Source organism: Fundulus heteroclitus, chromosome 3, assembly GCF_011125445.2.
Source record: "Fundulus heteroclitus isolate FHET01 chromosome 3, MU-UCD_Fhet_4.1, whole genome shotgun sequence".
Lineage (NCBI taxonomy): Eukaryota > Metazoa > Chordata > Actinopteri > Cyprinodontiformes > Fundulidae > Fundulus > Fundulus heteroclitus.
This window is the reverse complement of record NC_046363.1, coordinates 537,893-559,925: the sequence shown is the minus strand read 5'-3', so window position 1 is coordinate 559,925 and position 22,033 is coordinate 537,893. Positions and strand designations below refer to the sequence as shown.

The window sequence follows — 22,033 nt, the reverse complement described above, 5'->3', positions numbered from 1 at the left end:
GTGTGTGTGTGTGTGTGTGTGTGTGTGTGTGTGTGTGTGTGACTCATTCAATTCTGTCTGTATGTCTGTTATGTATCTCAGGAGGGTGTGTGTGTGCGTGTGCGTGCGTGCGGTCATCTGGTGAGAGTCAGGTTAGGAATGTAGTCCAACCACCATGAATTAACAGTTTGGAACTCCAACATCACGACTTACTCTGCTCCATTAGATACTATCACCATAATCAATAACAAGTCGTCTTCTTACAGATGCAGCAATGCAAAGCAAGGTCCACGTGCTGCATTCAACGCATACAAGGAGTTTGTGCAGAAGGACACTACAGCTCTCTTCTTGGCTGTGACAATGGAGCACTTTGGACTACAGAATGTGTCAGGTATAACACTTCAAACAAACTCCCAATCTCAGGGCAGACACTATCAGACTTAGACTTAGACAAATTTTATTTCGTTTGCATACAGCTTGAGAATTTCATTGAATTGCAGTGGATTTCAGAATAAAGTAACTTTGCAGGATAATAAAGTAACTGTGCAGGAAAATAAAGTAGCTTTGCAGGATAATAAAATAACTTTGCTGGATAAATGAAGTAACTTTGCAGGATAATAAAGTAACTTTGCAGGATAATAAAATAACTTTGCAGGATACATGAAGTAACTTTGCAGGATAAATAAAGTAACTTTGCAGGATATAAAGTAACTTTGCAGGATAGTAAGGTAACTTAGCAGGATAAAAAAGTAACTTTGCAGTCACCCCATCGCCATATCAACAAGGCCACTGGGGTTAAAACATTTAAAAAGGTCCAACTGTATTGTTTTGTATTGTTATTTTCTACATGTAACATCACAGCTAACTATACATGCATCTCACATTATCTGTCTTTTTAATGTCTCAACAAATGTCCCAGACGGATTCATCCCAGACCACATCTTAACTGGTCCACAAGAGGACAAAAGGACCTGGCTGCATGGTGTAGTCTCCCAAATTGTAGACAAATTTGTCATATTTGAGGACATTTCTGACTTTGTCAGCGGTGTCACAGATATAGCCAGTGACCTGCCCCAACAGGGAGAGAAGCTCTCTTGCCGCGCCACAGGTTGCAAACGTGTATATAAGTACATAAAGGCTAGGGAAAACCATGAGAGAAGAGAGCACGGGTTGACAGTATCTCCCAAGGCAGTTCCATATATAGACAGTCAAAGTTCAGTGTTAGACCACAAAAAGCAACACACAGAGCCTAGACTGGGTTTTGGCTTCTTCTTGGCTGACCTGCAGGATGCAGTTAAGGAGGGAGACGGAGACAGGCTAATGCGATTGTATACTGTAGCGTTGATGTTCTACAAGGCCTATGGGCATACACAGTATGCGTACAGTACACTACTTCTAACCTTGCAGGTCAATTACACACTTTCCCCTCGCTTAGCACACAGTCTGGTGTAGAATAGGTTTTGGAATGGGAAGGGAGGAATGGGAAGTAACATTTCACTAGATCTACATCTAGAACACCTTAACAATTTTCTTAAGTCCTTTTTAAAACACAGTGGTCCAAACAACAGACAGGGTCAGCAAGTCAATTTGGGTCCTGAAAACTTTGATGGAGACCACAGACAGAGAACTACAGGTCTTAAAGTCCTCTGGTGTACATCATGCTGCTAGTCAGACTGAGGACATTTTAGCTCTGGTGGAGGTTTTTAGAGAGGCTAAGCAGTTCCAGGATCACCCAGGCAGAGAGTTCTCAGCATTCCCCCAGTTTAGCAGAGATCTTTTGGCCAAACTCAAAAGCACTAACCTGAGGGGATGGGTGTAGTCCAAATTAAAGGAGCGGCAAGATCACCCTGTTTAAAAAAAGGTTTTGAATGACACCAAATAATTGTAAATATTGTAAAAAGTTCTTGTTTCTGTATATATTTGATTTTGTAATACATTTGTTTATAATTTAAAAATTTGTAATATGGAAATATTTAAACAGTAAATTCTGTCAACATTATGTCTAGCATCATTATTTCAAACATGCCATTCTAAGCTGAAAAAATAAAGCAGGTTATCAGCAAAATATATCTTTTATTAGCATTTTTTACTGTTACTTGCATACAACATTATTTACATTGTTTGCAGTGACAGTCATTCAAGGACATTAGTACAATAGCATCTACTAGCCTGCTGCTAGTTTGACTCTGAACCGCTACTGTGTTGTGTTTCAATTTCAAAGTCCTCATCTTGCTCATGAAAATAAACCTGTGAAATCAATGTCAGGTTCTGTGAAGCTCTTCAGGTAGAGTAGGCTCTGTGTATTCGAAATCCCCGAAAACCTCACTGATCACTAGGAGAATTTCGCTTGCATGCCGTACTGTAAATACTGGAAGGTGGTTTGTAATATAAGCCAAGTCAAAGATATAGGGTCTGTGCTCGACTGCTGCTTCGATAAGTTCAGTGCCAAACCCAGTACAGACAGTCTTGTTAGTGATGAGTGGCAGGTCTGGGACTAAAGTGCGCCTGTACTGCTGTAAGCAGGCCTGGATCACAGTCTTGTCTTCCTCAGTCACCTCTCTAGATCTAAGTGGAGTAGTACTCACATTTGGTTCTTCAGATTCATGTTTTGGAGTAGGCTCTACACAAACACCAGATGAACATGAACACATCGAGTGGTAGTAGGTGCAACAGAGATGACCCGGCTCCAAGCTTGTGGTGTGTTCTTCAAAGTGACTAAAGAGGGCTTTTCTAAAACAGCCCTGTGTCCCTGCATGAATCAATGCTTTCACTGTTTTATTAACCCTTGGTGATGCTTGTATATCATACAAAACTGCATGTGAAGGTAAAGAGTTTCTCCCAGCCCGCCCAACCCGTTGCACTATGTCTTCCACATCCTCTGGTGCCCCGTACATGACAACATGTGAGATATTAGGAAAATTGAGGCCCATCCCCAGCGCAGTTGTAGCAACAACAACCCTGCAGCTACCCTCACCCGTAAACGATGCCAGCACTCTTTGTTTGTACTGTGGCAGTGTCTTGCTGTGGAACATTCCGATCAGCATGTTTTCAGCCTTATGCTCTGGATCTCTGTTCACCCATGCATCTTCTCCAAGTTTAGCTTTGAGACGGCAGAACACTCTTCCGACTGCCTTGAGTAATCTGCAGTAAAAAATGATAGGCGACATCAACAGTCTCTTCTCTCTGACCTCCGTCACCACCCAATCCATGCAGTCCAGGTCATGACTAGGAACATGCTTCAGCCCAAGCCTGATGTTGCTTCTGTTTGGGCTAACAGTCACTTAAGTTGCCTTCACCATGTTCAGCAGCTTGGTCACCCGGCCTCTGTTGACAATATCAGCAGATGGTGTCAAAGCAATGACAGGTGTGCCTGAAAGACAACACCTGTATAAAAAGGGGGGGGGGCAACGATAACCTAGGCAGCCACACTGCTTGGCCCCTAATAACAATCTTTTTACAGATTTGGTCTACAGGATTAACTCACCTTCTTTATTGATCTGAGTTCTCCCAGCCGGGCAAAGCTCTCTCTGAAGGCTGGAATCCCTTTGGCACCTTCGCCACTGATAGAGAGCCAGACAGATAGATAGATAGATAGATAGATAGATAGATAGATAGATAGATAGATAGATAGATAGATAGATAGATAGATAGATAGATAGATAGATAGATAGATAGATAGATAGATAGATAGATAGATAGATAGATAGATAGATAGATAGAAACTTTATTTATCACTAGGGGAAATTAAGACTCCAAGTAGCTTACAGACATAGATACATCACACGTATAATAGGTTGTTCAGTGACAACAGTAGGATTTTTTAACTTACCATTTATACGTGACGAGAACCTCATCGACTACGATCCCCACTAAGTTCTTCAGGTACACCTCTGAAGAAAACATGCTCCGCCATTTCTCGTTGAGCCACGACTCGGGACTTCCAAATACCAGCTGGCAAAGTCCGTCGAGGATGTCGTTTTCGTTTATTCCTCCCAGCTGCATACCTGTAACACCCAATTTTCCAGCCTCTCTGATCTGATCGTCTATGAGAGCAGTCAGTGGGGACACGATGATAACGATGGGGTGCAGCAGTAGTCCCATTTTCTTAACTACCAGAGGAGCCATTTGGTAGATCAAGCTCTTGCCAAATCCGGTCAGGAGAAGGGCGAAAACATTGTTTCCACCAACAAAAGCCTTCAGAGCCGTTCTCTGATGTTCTTTTAATGAAACAATATTAGGTAGATTGGACAACATGGGAGAAATAGCAGCATCAATGTTAACGCTTGCTTCCTCGATGCGAGCCGCCATTGCTGTTTGAATCTCACGGTCGCTTCTCCACTACGTCACATCTATGAAACTCCAGCCCTGCGTCCTGATTGGCTGGACAATAAAATTGGTTGGAGAAATCACTCTCTATGGGAGATGTCCCAGGTGGATGTGAGTGAAGCTAGGCGGAGCGACATCCGTCTGGCTAGGGTCAGGTTAGTAAAGGACTGCACTTTTGCAATTTTCTTCACAATTTTTCATTTTCCGTTCAGTAATGTTATACTGCTCAGGGGGTTCATTCTGTTCGTAATGTGACTCCACTGCAGAGTTAAAACATTTATCCTTTTGGTATTTCATTCTAAGAAATGTTTACCGAGGAATTTTACAGGTATGTTCTGGCTCCTTGATGTCATGCTCCCATATATTCAAAAGGAAGATTCATGTAGGTGTTTGCCATTACTGTAATTATCTGAGTGTCAATTTAGCTGACATTTGAAACAGGTAAATACATCATTTTATATGGCTGAGGATAAACAGAATAACAGCTTGTCTTCCTCATTGTTTGGCTGGGTAAGTCAATTTAAGTTAAAACTGTTGTTGAAAAGTACACAAGTTCTATTATTTCAAGACTTTGGATCATTCATAGCAGATTGCTGCTTTATGTTGATTCCTATTAAAACTCCAGTTAAAACTGTGGGAATGTTAAATACAAAAACAAGCTGTCTGTGTAAACCTGCTTATTCACAGAAGCTTATTTCTTGGGGTTTAATGTTTTTTTTTTTCAGAAAAGACTAAATTTAGCTTGAATTTTACAAATGTTATCTTGATGACAAAATGAATCAAAAGCACTTATTTGAAGCTTGTTACACAGGTCATTTTTGAAAATTGTCAACAAATGTTTTAAATCTGCCCTTTAGTTCAGCAGTCAAGAACAAAATTTCTAAGACAATGTAATGCAAATTACATGGGTGTGAGTTAAGGTTTTTCATGCTTGCTGCTTTCACTATTGTCTTTTTTTAATAACAGTGAATTGTGGAGTAGCAAATGCATTCTTTGCATTTTTTTGTCAGTAAAGATCAGTTTATATTTAACATATCTTTTGTACGTAAGCAAGAAACAAAGACCACATGTTCGTGAAGTTAACTTAAAAAATGAAATCGGATTTAAAGGTTTAACTTGTGTAGCAGGAGCACAAAGACGGTCCCTTTGCATTACACAATAGCATTGAGTAATAATGGCAATCAAATATTAGTTGGTGTTAAACTTTAAAATACTGTTGCTGTGACATGAAAAAATGCATTGAACTTATGTGATGTATTTTCTTTTTCGATTCGATGTCATACTCATATATTAAGTGTTTTCATCATATGTCAGCAAAAAAGTTTATTAACAGAAATAAGGGCTTAAAAACATCAGTCTGTGAGTAATTACGTAAGGCGTTTACCTTAGTTAACTTGGGTTACTGAATGAAACTGCCTTTTTGATAATATTCTAATTTATTGAATATGACTGTGTGAATGAGAGCAGTTTTATTGAGAATGGGTCTGTACTAAAATCCAGTTAGTGAACAGAGAGGAGCAGAGAAATAAACGGATTAAGCTGCCACTATCTACATTTTTAAAGACAGACAAGCGGTTGCTTGTGCTGTGGTTCACCTTTTGCATTTTGGATGTTTTTGTCCAGTAGATGGCGCCATAAGGTGGTGTCAGAATCCAGTGCGGGACAGAAAAGTGATGGAAGGGATAGAAGGGAGCAGTTTTACCTTGACAGCCAGCCTCCCTTTCGCCATGTATATTCAACAAACAGCGCGTACATGCCGGCGTTCCACCGTATTCTGTGATCACGGTATTTTGTGACTCCGTGTTTTATTCTGTGAGGCGCTGTTGCTTTTCCAAAGCTCGACTCGGCCTAAAGTAGATGATGTTGCGCGAGAAGTTACGGCAATGCGAACATAAACACGTCAATTAACATCCGGTGCCAGGCATTGAGCTCCTAAACTACTACTAATAATAGTCATTACGTCACAGGTTAAATATTACTTGTCGATGTAAAAAGCCACCAGAAACAGTTTGGGTGAAAAATGTATTATTTTACTACAGTGCGTCACAATAGGTAGCAGCTTTCATAGTCTGTGACGTCAATATTTCTATAATAATTATAATGGCAGAGGAACTCTTATTTTTTAAGAGTCTTATTTTTTTTAGTCACAGAATACGGTGGCGTTAGTTAATCTGGCTAGCCAGTAACACACTTTATCATCCTGCTCTTTGGCTATGCCTCCCCCTCCCCTCCCCTCCACCTATCACCCCCTCCTCTTCCTCCTCCTCTTTCTCCTCCTCTTCTTTCTCCTATCCGCTGGACCTGGACGGCTGTAGTGCACGTTGAGTGGCAGTGCGCAAAAGGGCCGGCATGCACCTGGAGGTAACCCGCCTTATGAAGCCGTTACTGGCCTCCGTTCGCGGAGAAGCAGGATGCACGGTGACGCTCTAACAGCGTGAATATAGCGGGGTGCGTGCTGGAGCTGCAAGATGGGCGTGGGTCGAAACGAGCGGAATGCAATCCCATGGACATGATAAGGCGGGATTCGAGTTGTGATCTGAGATCGGGCTCTCTCCGATTCACCTGACGCAGCACTTTGAATGATGGAAAAAGGCGCACAGCGGCCGTCTAAGAGCGCGGAGAGTCCGGCGGAGGACATCGCCAAACTCAGCGACGAGGACCTGCTGAGGTGGAGCAAGCAGAAGCTGGTGCGGCGGCTGCGCCATGCGGACACGGAGAAAAGGGGCGTCATCGTGGAGCACGGCAATCTGATGCGGGAGGTGAACCGCAGGCTTCAGCAGCACCTCACGGAGATACGGAATCTGAAGGTGAGAAGGGGCTCCGGGCATCATCAGCAGGGCCTTATTGCTTTGCTTATAAGCAGAGCCGGCTGTCAGGGTGCAGAACTGTACAAAATGTAGGAAACAAACTCCTCTCTGATCTCCAGACCCTTTTAATTCCTGCTGAGAACAGATCCTGAAGAAGTATTCACACTACTTCTGCTTTTTCACATTTTGTCCCGTTCCAGCCACAAACTTCACTGGACTTTATAGACCCACACAAAGTTGTAGACCTACGTTCTAGTGGAGTTGGAAGGAAAATTATCAATAGTTTTCAAATTGTTTTACAAAAAGAGTGTGCTGTGCATTTGTATTTAACACCCTGCATGTTGACAAACCTGAGTAAAATCCAATGTAACAAAGTGCCTTCAGAAGTCCCCTAATTAGACCTGCTGTGTGTAATATAATCCAAATCTAACTACAGCTGCTGTGTTTCTTGCCTCAGATGTTTGTTAGAACACAACCAGCATCATGAAGACTAATGAACACAGCAGAGAGGCCAGGCAGAAAGTTCAGGAGAGGTTTAAAGCAGGATTAGGTATTAAAACAATATCAGAAGCTTTGAACATATCCCAAAAGCTTTGTTTAGTCCATTATCTAAACATGGAGAGAGGATGGACAAACTGCAGTCCCACCAAGGCATGGATGTCCAACTAGCCTGACAAGCCGGGGAAGGGGAGCATTAATCAGAGAAGGCGCCAAGTGGCCCTTCTGAAGGAGCTGCATAGACCAGCTTAGGTGGGAGAAACAACTGACTGAACATCTTTTAGATGCACAATCCTCAAATCTGGCTTTTATGAAAGAGTCGACGGATGAAAGCCAGAAATGTCCATTTTGCTGTTTGACACAGTAAATAAGTGGACTTTTTGACCTGTATTGAAAAAGACATGGTTAAAAAAACGACCACTGCTCAGCCCCCTAAACACACCACCCCTCCTTAAAACTTGGAGATGGCCATATCATGCAGCACAATGTTTTTCTTCGGTAGTGTTTCCCCTAGAATTGTTGTCTCTCCATCTTTCTCTTATTTATCCATCGTTCTGTCTCTCTTTTTATGTTTTTGTCTGTATAATGTATCTTCAGGTTATATTTTGAAAGCCTTTCATCCTTTCTATTTATGGATTGTATGAAAATTACAACTATTAAACTATTAAATTTCAATTTGATTACATTTGGAATCTGTTTATGATCCATTCATGGGGTCTATCTAGCAACAAAAAATGTGTTTTCCAGGAATCTAACCGCACTTAGGAAGGTGGATTTTTGTTTCCACCATACAGACTTTTGATGACTTGTGACAATCAAAGCAAATGTCATTTGTTCCCATGTTCCCCTATGAGATCAGATTCCAACAACGTCTGCACAACTAGTAGATGCTCAAGACTCTGTGGCGGCCTTTAGTGCAGCCATCATCAGAAATTGGGTGCGTTTACAGAACACAGATATGTTTACCGAAGCAGGTGAAAATAGGTCGTGACTCTTGGAAACTCTCAACTGGGGGGCGTGTGAATTTACCTGTGTGCGATCACACGTGACTCTGGGCTGAAAGTAGAAGAGCGATGACTTAGCTTAGGAGAAACACTAAAGGCTCCCGCACGTGTGTGTACAATGAGCCGCGCTGACTCTCAGCGGACCCTAAACATAGAGCCTCTGATACCACAAGGTGGTCTAGGTCAAACATTCGCATGTTAGAATGGCTCAGTCAAAGTCCAGACCTAAATCTACTTTAGAATCTGGGATGAGACTTAAAAACTGATTCTTACAGATTTTCTCCATCCAATCTGACTGAACTTGAGATGTTTTGTGAGGAAGACTGGAGATGAATGTCAGTTTATAGATCAGTATTCTCCCCAGAAAAAGGGTTAATCCTGGCTGTTATTGTCCTGGGGGGTGGGGGGGGGGGTGCATAGAAATGTGGAGCTTTAGCTGTCAAACATTGAGGCATTTAAAATAAGTAAAGTAAAGCCTGCCAGCCCACCAGGCTTATAATACAGTGGGGGAAACCCTGATAGATGCTCAAAGCTGTTAGAGATAACCCCTGAAAGATATGCAGCCAATTGTGATTCTAAGCATTGAATGAGGGGGACTATATATGGATGCAACACTTTCAGATTTTTACTAACATTTTTGAAAGTCATGTATCATTTCTTATCCACTGCAATAAAATTCAAATAAAATGTGTACATTTGTGGGGGAAAGTGTTGCCAGTTTTTACTCAAAGTGACCTTATAGGAAGACCATGACAGCAATGCTTCCAACTATAATATGTACATGTATTTCAGGATGTGGTACATCCATGGGAACAATCACTTTGAAAAATAGAAATTAAGAAACATAGCTTTCTGAAAAATGTTGTCTTGTGGCACAACTCACCCTGTACTGGGGGCATGTTTGGAGAGAATACATTGGGGTAGATTATCCCGTTGATTATTAAAGTAAAATTTAAATAAAATAAGGATAGTTTAATCCCAGAAACTGTGAAAGGCAAAAAGCAGTTTTTTTTACCTTAATTGTGCTAACCTCTCATGCAAAGAGGCTCTATTTTTTATAGGAAGAGTGAAATGGCGTAGGCTTCAAAAATGTGTGGTCATGCTTACCTAGAAACAGGGTGGCACAATTTACCCACTGGCACAAATCACTCCACTCTCCCCTATGTAAACTACTTCTTAAGATATACCATTCATTGTATAATTCAATACAAATTTAATTACATTCAGTTGGCTGTAAACCTGCTTCCACATAGAAAGTGATGGGTACTGAACACCAGATGTGGGCAGAGTAGCTAAAAATTGTATTCAAGTAAGAGAAGTACAACTTAAACATAGTTTTTACTTCGGCAGGAGTAAAAATAGTCATCTAAACATGTTTCAAGTAAGAGTAAAAGATTATTTGGACAAAGTTTAGTCATACTCAATTTGTGAAAATGAAGTAGTCATACAGACAAAAACTAAAGTTATGTGGAGATTGTGGTATTCAGAATGATAAATAATGATTACCAAATAACTAATTTAGGTCAGAATAAATACAAATTTACAATTTTTTTTTTCTCCAAAAAGTTACTTGAGTAAATGAAAACAGTTACTATCCACCCTTGCAGCATACTATTTTAAACCCAATTCTTTGTATTTTGCTTGATGGCAGAGCGGGCCTCATCAGTGCTGAGCTGAGCGTTTCCCAGATGGATGTAATTGGGGCGTCTCAAATAAGAGACAAATTAGTAGATGACCACAAAGAGACAGAGCAGAAGCTGGCAGTGGCTCAGTATCCAAAAAATTATTAATCGGATTTGGCATGATAAAATTTAATTTTTTATTTTTCATTTTTAAGCCGCAGCAGATACTAATAAATTATGCTTCTTTACAATCAGATTTGCAACTAGTTCAGCAAGAGTTACCCTGACCATCTCAAGACAAAGAGGCAAAATGTGGGCTTTTAAATGCTTTCTTTGTGGGAGGCATTGCTGTAGGTTATTATTGATTGACTATTCTGGGAAATGTAAGCAAAGATATTTAATAGTTGTACCAGATATTAACGGCAGCTTGAGTTTCATTTAAACAGCAAAAATTGACCGGTCTCATGTCTTATTTTTCTTGATAATTTGTCCCAAACTGTTCCAGAGGTGAAGGAGAAATGTCTCTTTCGTGTTTGAAACGGAGCCCACAATATTAATATATATAGCAAAGAGGTTTCAACAAAGTACATGTTTTTCAATGAAATGATCATTCACAGCAGGAATGTGCATGACATCTCCCACTGATCTGCTCTGTGTGTTTGTGCATGTGGGCTGGATTTCTGTAAACCAGGACGTGAACCAGAAACTGCAGGAGGACAACCAGGAGCTGCGGGATCTGTGCTGCTTCCTGGATGACGACCGGCAGAAGGGGAAGCGGGTGTCGCGGGAATGGCAGCGGCTGGGCCAATTCAGTGCGGGTTTGATGAGAAAGGAGGTGACCATTTACCTGCATAAGTTAAAGGAGCTGGAGCAGCGGCAGTTGGAGGTTGTCCAAGAGAATCTAGAGCTGAAGGAGGTGTGCTCAATGCTGGAGGAGGAGCGAGCTGCTGCCACAGCTGCAGGAGGAGGTCGCGTTCAGGGAGATTGTGGCTTCAGGAGCTCAACAGATAACCAGAGCAGTCTGTCTCAGCTCGGAGGGGGTGGACCTACACCTGGCTTGCAGCGGGACGTCGGTGATGGGAGTAGTACCTCAAGTGCAGGAAGCACGGATAGCCCCGATAACCACCAACACAAGCTGCCTCACCTGAACTCCAGTGCAAGCCCAGGATCAGGGTCAAGGTACTCTTCGGAGAAACATGGAGACATATGTGAATCCCCTGGTAGGAGAAATAGCTCCACACCTGAGTACCAAACCTTCCCTCAGTCTTGCCGACCCCGCGGTGGATCCCTTACAAACCTAGAACCCTATGGCCTTGGAGGACACTGGCTCGAGAAGCACAGTAAGTCCCCCACCAGACTACCTTGGGACTCTAACTCCAAACCCTACAACTCTGATCTACTGGCTCAAAAACCATTTCTGATGTCAGGGCATGTGTCACCAGGCTGCAGGAAGGGCTCGGCTAAGTCCAGCCCTGAGCTGAGTCAGAGACAGCGTCAGGGAGAAAATCTGGGGACCAGCTGTGAGGGTCCGGAGACCCAGCAGCCATCATCGGGAAACTTGGAGCATCAGAGGAAAGGTCGGATGATTTTTGGGAGCCCAAAATCTATGCGTCACCACTATAATTATTATCCCAGTCCTGGAGGGGAGCATAGTGAGGGAAGATATGCCAGTGGCTCCCCTGGAAGGGAGAGGGGGCAGAGAAGGGCTGTGGAAGAGGAGATGAGCCCCCATCATCAGAGTGTGTACAACGGTAGGCACATGGTAACTTCTATTTCATACTTAATTCAACTATTACTGCTACTGCTAAATTATTATCCCAGATTACTATATTGTTAAAAAAGGTGCGCTACGCATGTACTATACTGCTTCAGAGATGTCAAACACAGACATTTTGGATGAGTTAAACTGATTCCATTATTAACTTTAACCCTTAATGTAAACTTGAACAACGCCAAATATCTAAAACAAATTCTAAAACATGTTGAAATGACATTGATCATCACGAATAGTTCTCTCTCAACAATATAGATATTTATACATCTTCTCCTCTCATGCTTAGAAATGTCCTTCCAGTTAGAGGGAGTTCTCACAATATCACATGTAGGGAGGAACAGTTAGAGCAGACACAGGAGCACATGTTGTGCCTTCAACTCTCCTGCCTATATGTACAACTTGAGTTTTTCAGTCATGTACATCTTCCGTTTCCAGACAGCCCACTGTTAGCCTGGCATGGAGCACATTTACATTTTACTGTCTTTCCTTATCTTCCTTACGATGCTGTCACTTCTGTTTCACAGTAATTTGTTTGCAGCAGTGTGAAGCACAGATCTAGACAAATGTCAGAATGTAACTTGTAGACCCTGGTGAGTTACATGAGCAATGCTGTGCTGCTAAGAATTTCTTATTGATGACCGCCCATCTCCCTCAGTCTCTGAGCACGGTCACCTCAGCCATAGAGTTGGAATAGGGGCTGTACGTGTGTGTCTGAGCATTGGTTTTTCGTATTAGAGATTTTTGCAGCACAATGTGAAGCGCTAAAAGGAACATTACAATTCAGAACCCTCACCCCTCTCTGCGTTCACAAGACAGGCTCAAGGGACAGGAAGTGTTGATCGATTTTCAGAATCAGAAATACTTAAATAATCCCAGAGGGAAATTACAGTTCCAGTACACCGTCCATCACATACATCACAAACATTTCGGGGGAACAATTTGACTGATGCCTTGCTGCCAAGGATTGCATTACAATCTTTTGCCGCCTAAAAAATGTCTCTTGATAAGAACTGCTGGTCTGTTTCTCGCTGAGGAAAAGTAAAAATGACAAGGTCCTGTCAACTAAGCGCAAACAAGTTCATAACATGTAGGTCAAAGCTATAGGAGCAATAAAACAGCTGTTTAATAAACATGCAGTGGAATAGCAGCTATAGGGCAATCGTGTTGGTGGAGGCATGGGTATGTTACTGCTTAACCAGGGCTTATTCCTGAAACAGGTTCTCCAAAAGGCTGGACTAAAACGGGTTTTTCTATTTAATGTTTTAATAAAATACACTCTGGATAAATGAAGGACGGAATATTGTCCCAGGGTACTATCAGTCCTTAAAGAATTGTAAGTGGTTTAGTCCACTCCTGTGCTGGTCAATTCAGCAAAGTTACTATAGATTAATTGTCATCTTATATTTATCTGCATGTAAGTTATTAATACTAATCATCTGACACGAGGATGTTGTGCACCTTGCTGTAAAAAATGGCTCAACTTGGCCTCTATATTTTATCCCTTTGTCAGTGATCATTTGGGACATTTTGTTATCAATGGGTTCCTTGTAATCTCAGGATCATCTGGAAAAACTGAAAACTCAAAAACCTTTGAAGTTAATACCAAAAGATCATTTATGATTTTACAGTGGGTTCAGGGTTTCCGCTAAATGTAGTTGGTCATGGCGCACTGCCACACCAGAATAAAAGCCACCACACCTTCAGAATGAATTAAAAACAATGTTACTACAATGTAAACATATGATATAGTATAGTTACTGTATATGTGCACACTTCTAATCATAATCAGAGTTTAAAATGAATTGAAATATCATGAGATGCTAAATTTTATTTTATTTTGAAAACCAAGACGGTCTTTTTTATGTCTTCACTGAGAAGCTGGCTAGTGTATGAAGCTACTGGTGGCTACTGGGCACTGTGCTGCTCTGGGTAGAGGAAAAAAAAACAAGAAACAACAGTTCAGTGTCACCAAATTAATGACCCTCTCACTATATTTGGGGACTTTTCTGACCCCCCTAGCAATTTTTATTCAATAAAGCAACTCAAGATAAATCTAATGACTTTTCCCTGTTTTTGGCGATTTAGCAACTTCAAATGAAAGCAGCAATTCGCCTACCATTACTCTCTGGCGACAGCTGCTAGAGCTCTCGTTTTTTCCCTCAGCGGTGTCTCACAGGCACAGACTGCTGCTGCGAGTCCTTCCCTCCTTCCCTCAGTGCTGTCTCACAGGTTGCTGCCTCGTTTTGAAAGCCCTGCATGCAGTCAGAGCGAAGAGAGCAGCAAAGAGACCTGCTTTATTTTCCCATTGCAAATGTATAACACATGCACAATGCTGCAGATGATTCCACCCTGAATTACAAAGCGGGATATGCATATAATATAATTTTTAATCTAGTCTCTTTTTCTCTCTGAAACTGTTGTACTAAATTAATTACCTGATTACTACACATCTTGAATCACTTTATTCACCTCGGTCAATGTAAGCCTCTCATTACCTTTTGGTAATGGTTAGATGCACATAGTGTGGATTCAGGCCATGTACAAAGATTCCCACAATATTTCCTACAGTAATGCTAACGTATGTGTCAATGAGATTTTAATGACTCGAATAAGAGATTGTGGCACATACACCAGGAAGCAAAATGGAGGAAAAGCTAATACTGTATGTGTCTAAAATTCTCAAGCTATGTAACCTACAACTTACCTGACTCCGCCAGATAGATTTGCTCCGCATATCCATCTGGAAACCTACCGTTGAAGTAATTTTGGGAAGGGGCGAAAATACTGGTTAGCTGATTGGCCTATGTTGGTGATAGACGGGCCAAATAAACCAATCAGACCACACAAGCCAAGCTACTCTTGCTGCAGCAGGTAAAGGCTCGTTAGCTCAGCAAAGTAATACTCTGTAATTCCGATAAAACTTGCTCGATAGCCACGCTAACGCTAGTTTCATCGGCCATGTTCTTTAGACTGAACTGTCGCGCTTCTCGTTGCGTCACACCTCAACCCGCCTCAAAGCCAATGCTGATTGGACGTTCGTTTGGTGAACGGCTCCAAATTTTCTTTAACGGAAAGTAGCCAGACTGATCTGCGAGTGAAACCTTGAAAGCTCGCGAGATCAGGATGGTCTCACGAGGCTAACCTACAACTAGGTCATTGTAAAGGAGTATCATATAAAAAAAACATATTTCAAGCCAAGTAGGTGTGTATTAAGTCAGGTACCTTGTTGTAGGTAGGCAATATATGTGAAGCTAGCTAGCTTTTGTTATGTGTTCTACCTCGATAGCTCTACATCTATTTTCTTAAGTGAAGTTAGAATAAAGATAGGTTATAGTTTTCATATACTATTATTAACACATTTTCTCTTATTATTTAGAGGATCAATGTAAAAGGTGATTAAAACATCTAAGAGAAAGATATATTAAGGAGAGAAAGACCATGAGAGTGGTGTAGGGGCAGAACACAAGACCACATTTCTCCATTATGGAGGCTCATGCCAGAGAGAGGGCCACTTCCTTCAATATGTCCCCAACTATTATCTCACATTTCCCCAAATATCCCTGCATCTATGGCCACAGACAAATCTCCTGAGACCTTGTCTGATCCAGTAGTTCTTGATGTTTCCTAGGAGCACCCATGGACCTTAGCCTCCCATGGCCCTGCAGCTTCAGCTGTAGCCAACTATGCCCCTGCAGCTTCAGCGTATTCCCATATCCCTGCAGCATCTCGCACTCAACCGGCCCCCCTTGCTCCACAGATAAAACCCAAAATCAGTGGGGACAAAAGAATGACTTTGAAAGTCAGGCGATGAGTGTGCTTAACCAGTCTGCAGATGAGGAGCAGCTCTTTCTTTTAAGTCTAGCTCCACGTCTCATAAACCTTTCATGTGAAAAGAGGAGCGAAATTAAAATAGAAATCATGACTCCATTTCACAGGGATTAGTTTTCCTGAAACAAGTGTCTGAAATATAATTCAGTCCTTGTTTGTGTTTTGATTCATCTTATGATGAATTCTTGCTCAGTGTATAAGCTTTGTATTTGGAAAAGAATATATTTTGTTGTCCCATAGGGGAAATTTGTCATGGACTCAAGGTTGCATAGTGCATAGTAGTAGCTGCACTTGCAAACAAATACACATAAAAAACATATAACAGCTGAAGATGTACATGCAGGCTACATACACATTTGCACGATTCCAAGGTCTCATCGTACAGATCAATTTAAAAATTGTATTTAACATTATGATGGATGTGGGTACGAAAGAGTATCTAAAACGGCTGAATCTGGTTTTGGGGATTCTGTACCTTATGCCAGAATGCAAGAGCTTGTATTCCATTTGAAGGATGTGGGATGGATCCAAAAATACGCCCCTGCCCCTACCTGAATATAGACTGCTCATAGATGGACTGAAGGGAGAGCTTTTCAGTCCCCCAATCACCTTCATTGCAGTCTGTACCAGGCACTGGAACTTTGACTTGTGTTCCAAGACATGGCAAATACAACATGGTGGTGAATGTTGTTGTGCTATTACACACTGTTTAAAGTTATTTAATGTTTAATAAATAACTCTCTGTCTGTTAGTTATTGTCTGGCAAATATCAGCCAAAGGGCTGATATTGGGACAATAGTTGAAAGGAATGATTTGTTCTTTTAACAGCAAACTCTGCACACATATGGAATAAATGAGTGACAAGTTCAAGAATTTATTAACAGAAATGAAATGAACATCCAGAGAACATCACTATATAATGCTGTTTATGTGAATTAACACTATTTTTGAATCAACAAATCCTGTCTACTAGGCTAGTGAAACTTAACTAAAACTACCAAGAAAAAGATAAAAGAAGTTAAGGAACTATGTACACACCAAAGAAACAAAAGACAAAATAAAATGGTTGATCATCACAATCGTCATCATCATCAAAATAATTCAGTGAATCCTGGTTCACTGCAGATCTAAGTTAAAGAACCAATGTTCATCTTAAAGAATGTGAAATTAGGTTAAATTAGCTTAACTAATTCAGAACAACATTTGGTATGTGTTTCAACACATTCACAACTCAAATCCTGAGTTAAACAAACATTATTTGATAAAATAACATTTTAAAGTTATTTCTCAGTAAAAATCAGTAACTTTAGAACACTTGATTTTACTAATGCGATTATACCTCCGGTAAGCTAGGGGTCGTTGTAGCGATCGGTCGCTAAAATCAGTAAATCCTAAAGTTATACATAAACTCCAATAAATCAACATTAATGTTCCTTATTAATACGGTAATAACGCTCATAGCACTATCGCACGAGGGTGGAGCGAAACGAAACAAACCTTATGTTTGAAAGGATCCGTAGTTGCGTATCCGAGAAGAGCGGATATTATCCCGAAGCTAATAGCATTAGGCTAGCAGACATTCGGCGGCAATTTTAAAAAGCTTTGGGTTTATTCTGGTCATAATGAGCGGACGGGAAAACACAAACAATAATATCTCATGAATGTATAAAACCCTTATGGAGATAAAATTTGTTATAACTGTAAAAATACACTCAAATTACATCAGCATGGTATGGTTTCAAAGAAGTTAGCGGGAGCTATCCTGTAAGCTCCACGTGTTTAAAAAACACTGTGAAAACGCATTAGGTAAACCTTCAAAATAAACCATTTAACTTTCCCTGTTTATTTCTCTACCAAACCTGTTGGTGCCTCTTTGTCAGTTCGGTTCACTTTTGGCATCCAGTTGGAAGCAGTTGAAGCAGGGTGAAGGTGAAGGCTAGCATGCGGCTCTGCGGCCAAACGTGGTGGTTGGAGCAGGCTGCTCCGGGGTCCTTCATGCGGGTTCTTGACCAGGTTGCAGCGAGCGATTTCAGCTCAGCTTTTGCTCTCAGCTTGGGAAAATGGGTCCTGTGCCGGCTGCAGGTGGGAGGCCTCTCTGCACCGTCTGGAGTCAGCTTCCTGCAGCAGCTGAGAAAAAAGTTTCGGCATAGATGGATTCTTTACTCCGGCGTCTGGATACACAGAAGTTAGACTTGGCTTCGATCCAGCCGGCAGTTCTCCAAACCCAGTCAAATTCTCCGCTCCACGGAGGACAATGAGAGTTCCCCCCCCCCCCCCCCCCCCCCTATGCCGCTCCAGGAGCAACAGGAATGAGAACGATTGTCTGTGGGAAGCGTGGCTTTATAGCAACAGCACCCTTGCTGAGGGAGGCAGTTCATGGTGCCTAGAAAAGTCTGAAATTCCTTTGCTTACAACCCATTCTGATTTTTCCTCGTGGCTTGATGGCACAACAATTTAATGTGAGATTTTAAGGAGGATGGAGTAGTTAATAAGTAAAAATAATGACTATAACAATTTATGTATGCTCAAAAAATGTAAATCACTGTACCAAGTTTAAAATGAGGAAACAAACACATCAGATATAATTTACTATTTATGGTTACTTGTGTGGTACAGATCTTGTGGATAGATGGAAATCAGTTTTATTGGCTAGGTACGTGAAAACGCATACAGAATGCTATAATAAATGTTTTAAATGGAAATCAGCCCTTTAAAAAATACGTAGGCAGCTCTGAAAAGAAGCTTTGTTTTATGATGATGTGGAAGTATAGCAGGTGGGCATGTTAGGCTATATTGTATTTAGAGCTGTCACAAATGATTACTTTAGTAATCAATTATTGTATTGATTATCCTGACAATTAATATAGTAATCGGATTTAAGAAATGGCACATTCTGCAGATGTGCCAAGTTACACTCTTCTTGTTTTTAAGTCCAAAAACAGACAAATAAAAGTAAATACACATTTCTGCAAAATAAATCCACATAACAAAACCAGAACCAAACTCTCCTCTAAATGACCAATTCTGATATATCTCTGCAGGATTGAAGTGGAACCTGCTCTTAAAGTTATTTTCATTCTGCAGTGAAGGCGTACTGCTTTTTATATTTTAATATTAAAGCTGCAGCCAAATACCTTGTTTTCAAGTGTACCTCATAATTCGACTACAAGACAATGCAACAAACTAACACTCTACTTGCAGCTGCTCTCGCCTGCACCCCTCTCTGTTTTCACATGATGGTATGATCCTTTATCCTGACGTGTTTGGCCGCATGGACGCCATGTTGACCAATTAAAACTGGTTTTGGGGGGAGGAAAGGTGGGGGTTGAGCAGAAAGCATAGAGGTTAAACTTAATCTTTGGCAGTTAGAAGCTCATTCATCCATTCACTCATTCAGTTTTCTTTTCTGTTAAGTTTAAAGTGACCCTACACCCTCTTTCTCTGCATTTCTTTTTGCCCATTGATGTCTTCATTATTGATAACGGCACATCCATGTATCAGCAGGGTAGGCTATTGGAGCACAGTGCGCTGAATAGAAAAACATAATTTAAAGAAGCTTCCATAAATTTTTGTAATCGAAGACCTCCAATCATTCAGTGAATCGTGATAGCCCTAGTTGTATCTCCAGAGCACTTTGCTCTCAGCAGGTGCAGCCCCAGCAGCATAGGCAGGCATTGGGGGGCCAGTGCCCACCCTGGTCTGGTAGCTGTTATTTGGGTTTTGTTTTTTACCTCAAAGCGGGCAACTTTCTGTTATTACCATCTCAATTTCTCAATCATACAACTTAACCAATCAAACCAACAAGAAAAGCAACATGCTAGCCAACAACTGTGTGTGTGTGTGTGTGTGTGTGGGGGGGGGGGGGGGGTTACTGCATTTGTAGCCTACTTGGAGACGACTGTGGTCACAGTTGCTAGTGTGGCATGGATATTCAGACTTGTTTTCCAACAAATACAAGCAGTGGCAACTGAGCAAATTAGGGCAAGCATGAAGCAGCGGCATTAATTTCTGTTGGAAACATCAGCACTGAAGTCATCGCTGGAGTAAACATACATGCTGGGAGGGCTAGCTATGGCAGCATGGGAGCGCGGGGAGCAGAACCAAACAGTGACTGAGCCAAATGGAAGAAACTTGGGTTACCTCCAGGCAGAAGGGAACACTGCTTTGTTCTGATCCTTGTGCTCCTTAGCTGCTGTAGCTACCTCTCATAGTATGAATGGTTACTTCAGTCAGTGTTCAGCCTGACATCTGTGCTTCTATTAACCAGAGCGTCTATGCTTATGCTTGACTTTTGAATTAATTGAATGGAAACCGCACCACACTGTGTTGCGGGATCTGACTGCTGATCGCTCATGAGCGCAATGGTCGGTATGACACGGATGTTTGAGAGCAACATAGAAAAGTTAAGCTCTTGAACGTGCATCAGCGCTGCTATAAACCTCCTGGACAACAGAAGCTAGTTTTGAAAAAAAAATTAGGCAAGACTTAAAAGTTTCTCTGTTTAATTATCTATAAATTACACATAGTCACATTTGCAATAGGGGTTCCACTGGGAAAATATTCTTTAATGCCTACCTTCACACAGAAACTAAGAGTTTGTATTTATATGTTATAGCAGAGGAGCTGTACTTGATTTACATTGGGTATGTAATTTCAGACAGAAATTGCTCCTAAACTCTGAGCTTAATAATGTCCCCCTTAGTGTATCACAATATTACAGCATTGACATGATGTTATTGGACATTCATATGTGATCTAATCATGAATTCTGATATAATCACAAATCGTTTACACTGTCACTGAGATGCCAAGGTACTACTTCAAAAATGCTGCTGTACTATCCTGCATTTTGCATATTATTTCATACTGTTAAGTAAATAGCCTGGTGGTTTTATTCTACCGCTGTGAACTTTTCATATTTTTTACCCGAACATGTCATATTCTCATAATTGTGCAATATTTAGTTTGCCTTTTTTTCCCTTTACTTTTACTTTTGCTGTTTCTGACAAAGATTACCTTTTACTGCTTTAAAACTAATTTAGGATTCGATTATGTTGTCATTTTCAATACTATAAACTGTGTTTTACTCTGTTTCTTTGCCACTGTCACCCTCATATTTCTCGATTGTGGGACAATAAGGGAATTTCCTATCTTATCTCATAATGCTATTTTTTAGGCTGGTGTGGTTTTAGTTGAGAATTTCATGCATTTTAGGCAAGGCAAGTTTATTTATAAAGCTCTTTTCAGTAACAAGGCTATTCAAAGGCCCACCTGCATCCTCTTTATTTCTGTATGGTGACTGTATGTATAGGATTTATGTGTGTATAGAAATTATTTGTGTAAAAGATATTCTTTTCTAATTGCTGTGCTTATGTATTATGTACATGGTAACCTTGATCAACAAACTTATTTTCTTGCTACAGTATTACGACAGTTATATGAGGATATCTAATTAAACTGCCACATCATTGCACAAAATGCAGTTTGTGGATGAGTTAGGGATAACACTCCAACATCCTGCTGTAACTAAGTTCTGGTTTATTACTTTGTTCCTTCCCTTGATTTAGACCAAAGATGCCTGTTCTTAGTGTTTGTGATAGAAATCTTTGCGAGTCAAAGAGTGACCCTCTAAAAGGAGTAGTTTAAACAGAGGAAATAGATTAGATTAGGTTAGATTAAACTTTATTGTCATTACACAGGTACAAGTACAAGGCAACAAAATGCAGTTTAGGTCTAACCAAAACTGCAATAGCAGCAAATGCAGGATAAACAATGGTTCCATAAGTACAGGACATGGATATGTACTGAATAAATATAGAGATTATTACTATTATAAACAGAATTTTACTTAGAGATTTGTCCTATGAGTATAATATATAGATAACTAGTATTGTGAACTAAATTTACAGCTGGATATGTACCGAATATAATATACAGGTGGATATTACTTTGAATAGAGTTTTACAGATATGTACAATAGCATAATATACAGATGATTGTTATTATAACAGAGTTTACATCTACTATGAATATAGGTACAGATGGCTATTACTATAGGCGGAATTGTGAGCATGATATACAGGTAGCTGTTACTATAAAATTAATAAATAAAGTTTGGACAGAAGCTATTTAAAGTGCAGTGGAAGGTAATCACATATTACAGTTAAAGTGCGGTATTGCAAATGTATATGTAAC

General features: G+C 40.7%; 1 protein-coding gene across 1 annotated transcript; it reads left to right on the top strand.

Moving 5' to 3' along the window:
- Window positions 1–6,884: 6,884 nt before the first annotated feature.
- Window positions 6,885–14,352, top strand: LOC118557428 (coiled-coil domain-containing protein 85C-like). The gene is made up of 3 exons (XM_036127428.1): window positions 6,885–7,112; window positions 10,928–11,987; window positions 14,096–14,352. Exons 1-3 carry the CDS (start codon window positions 6,885–6,887, stop codon window positions 14,350–14,352), a joined length of 1,545 nt encoding a protein of 514 aa, XP_035983321.1.
- Window positions 14,353–22,033: the final 7,681 nt, after the last annotated feature.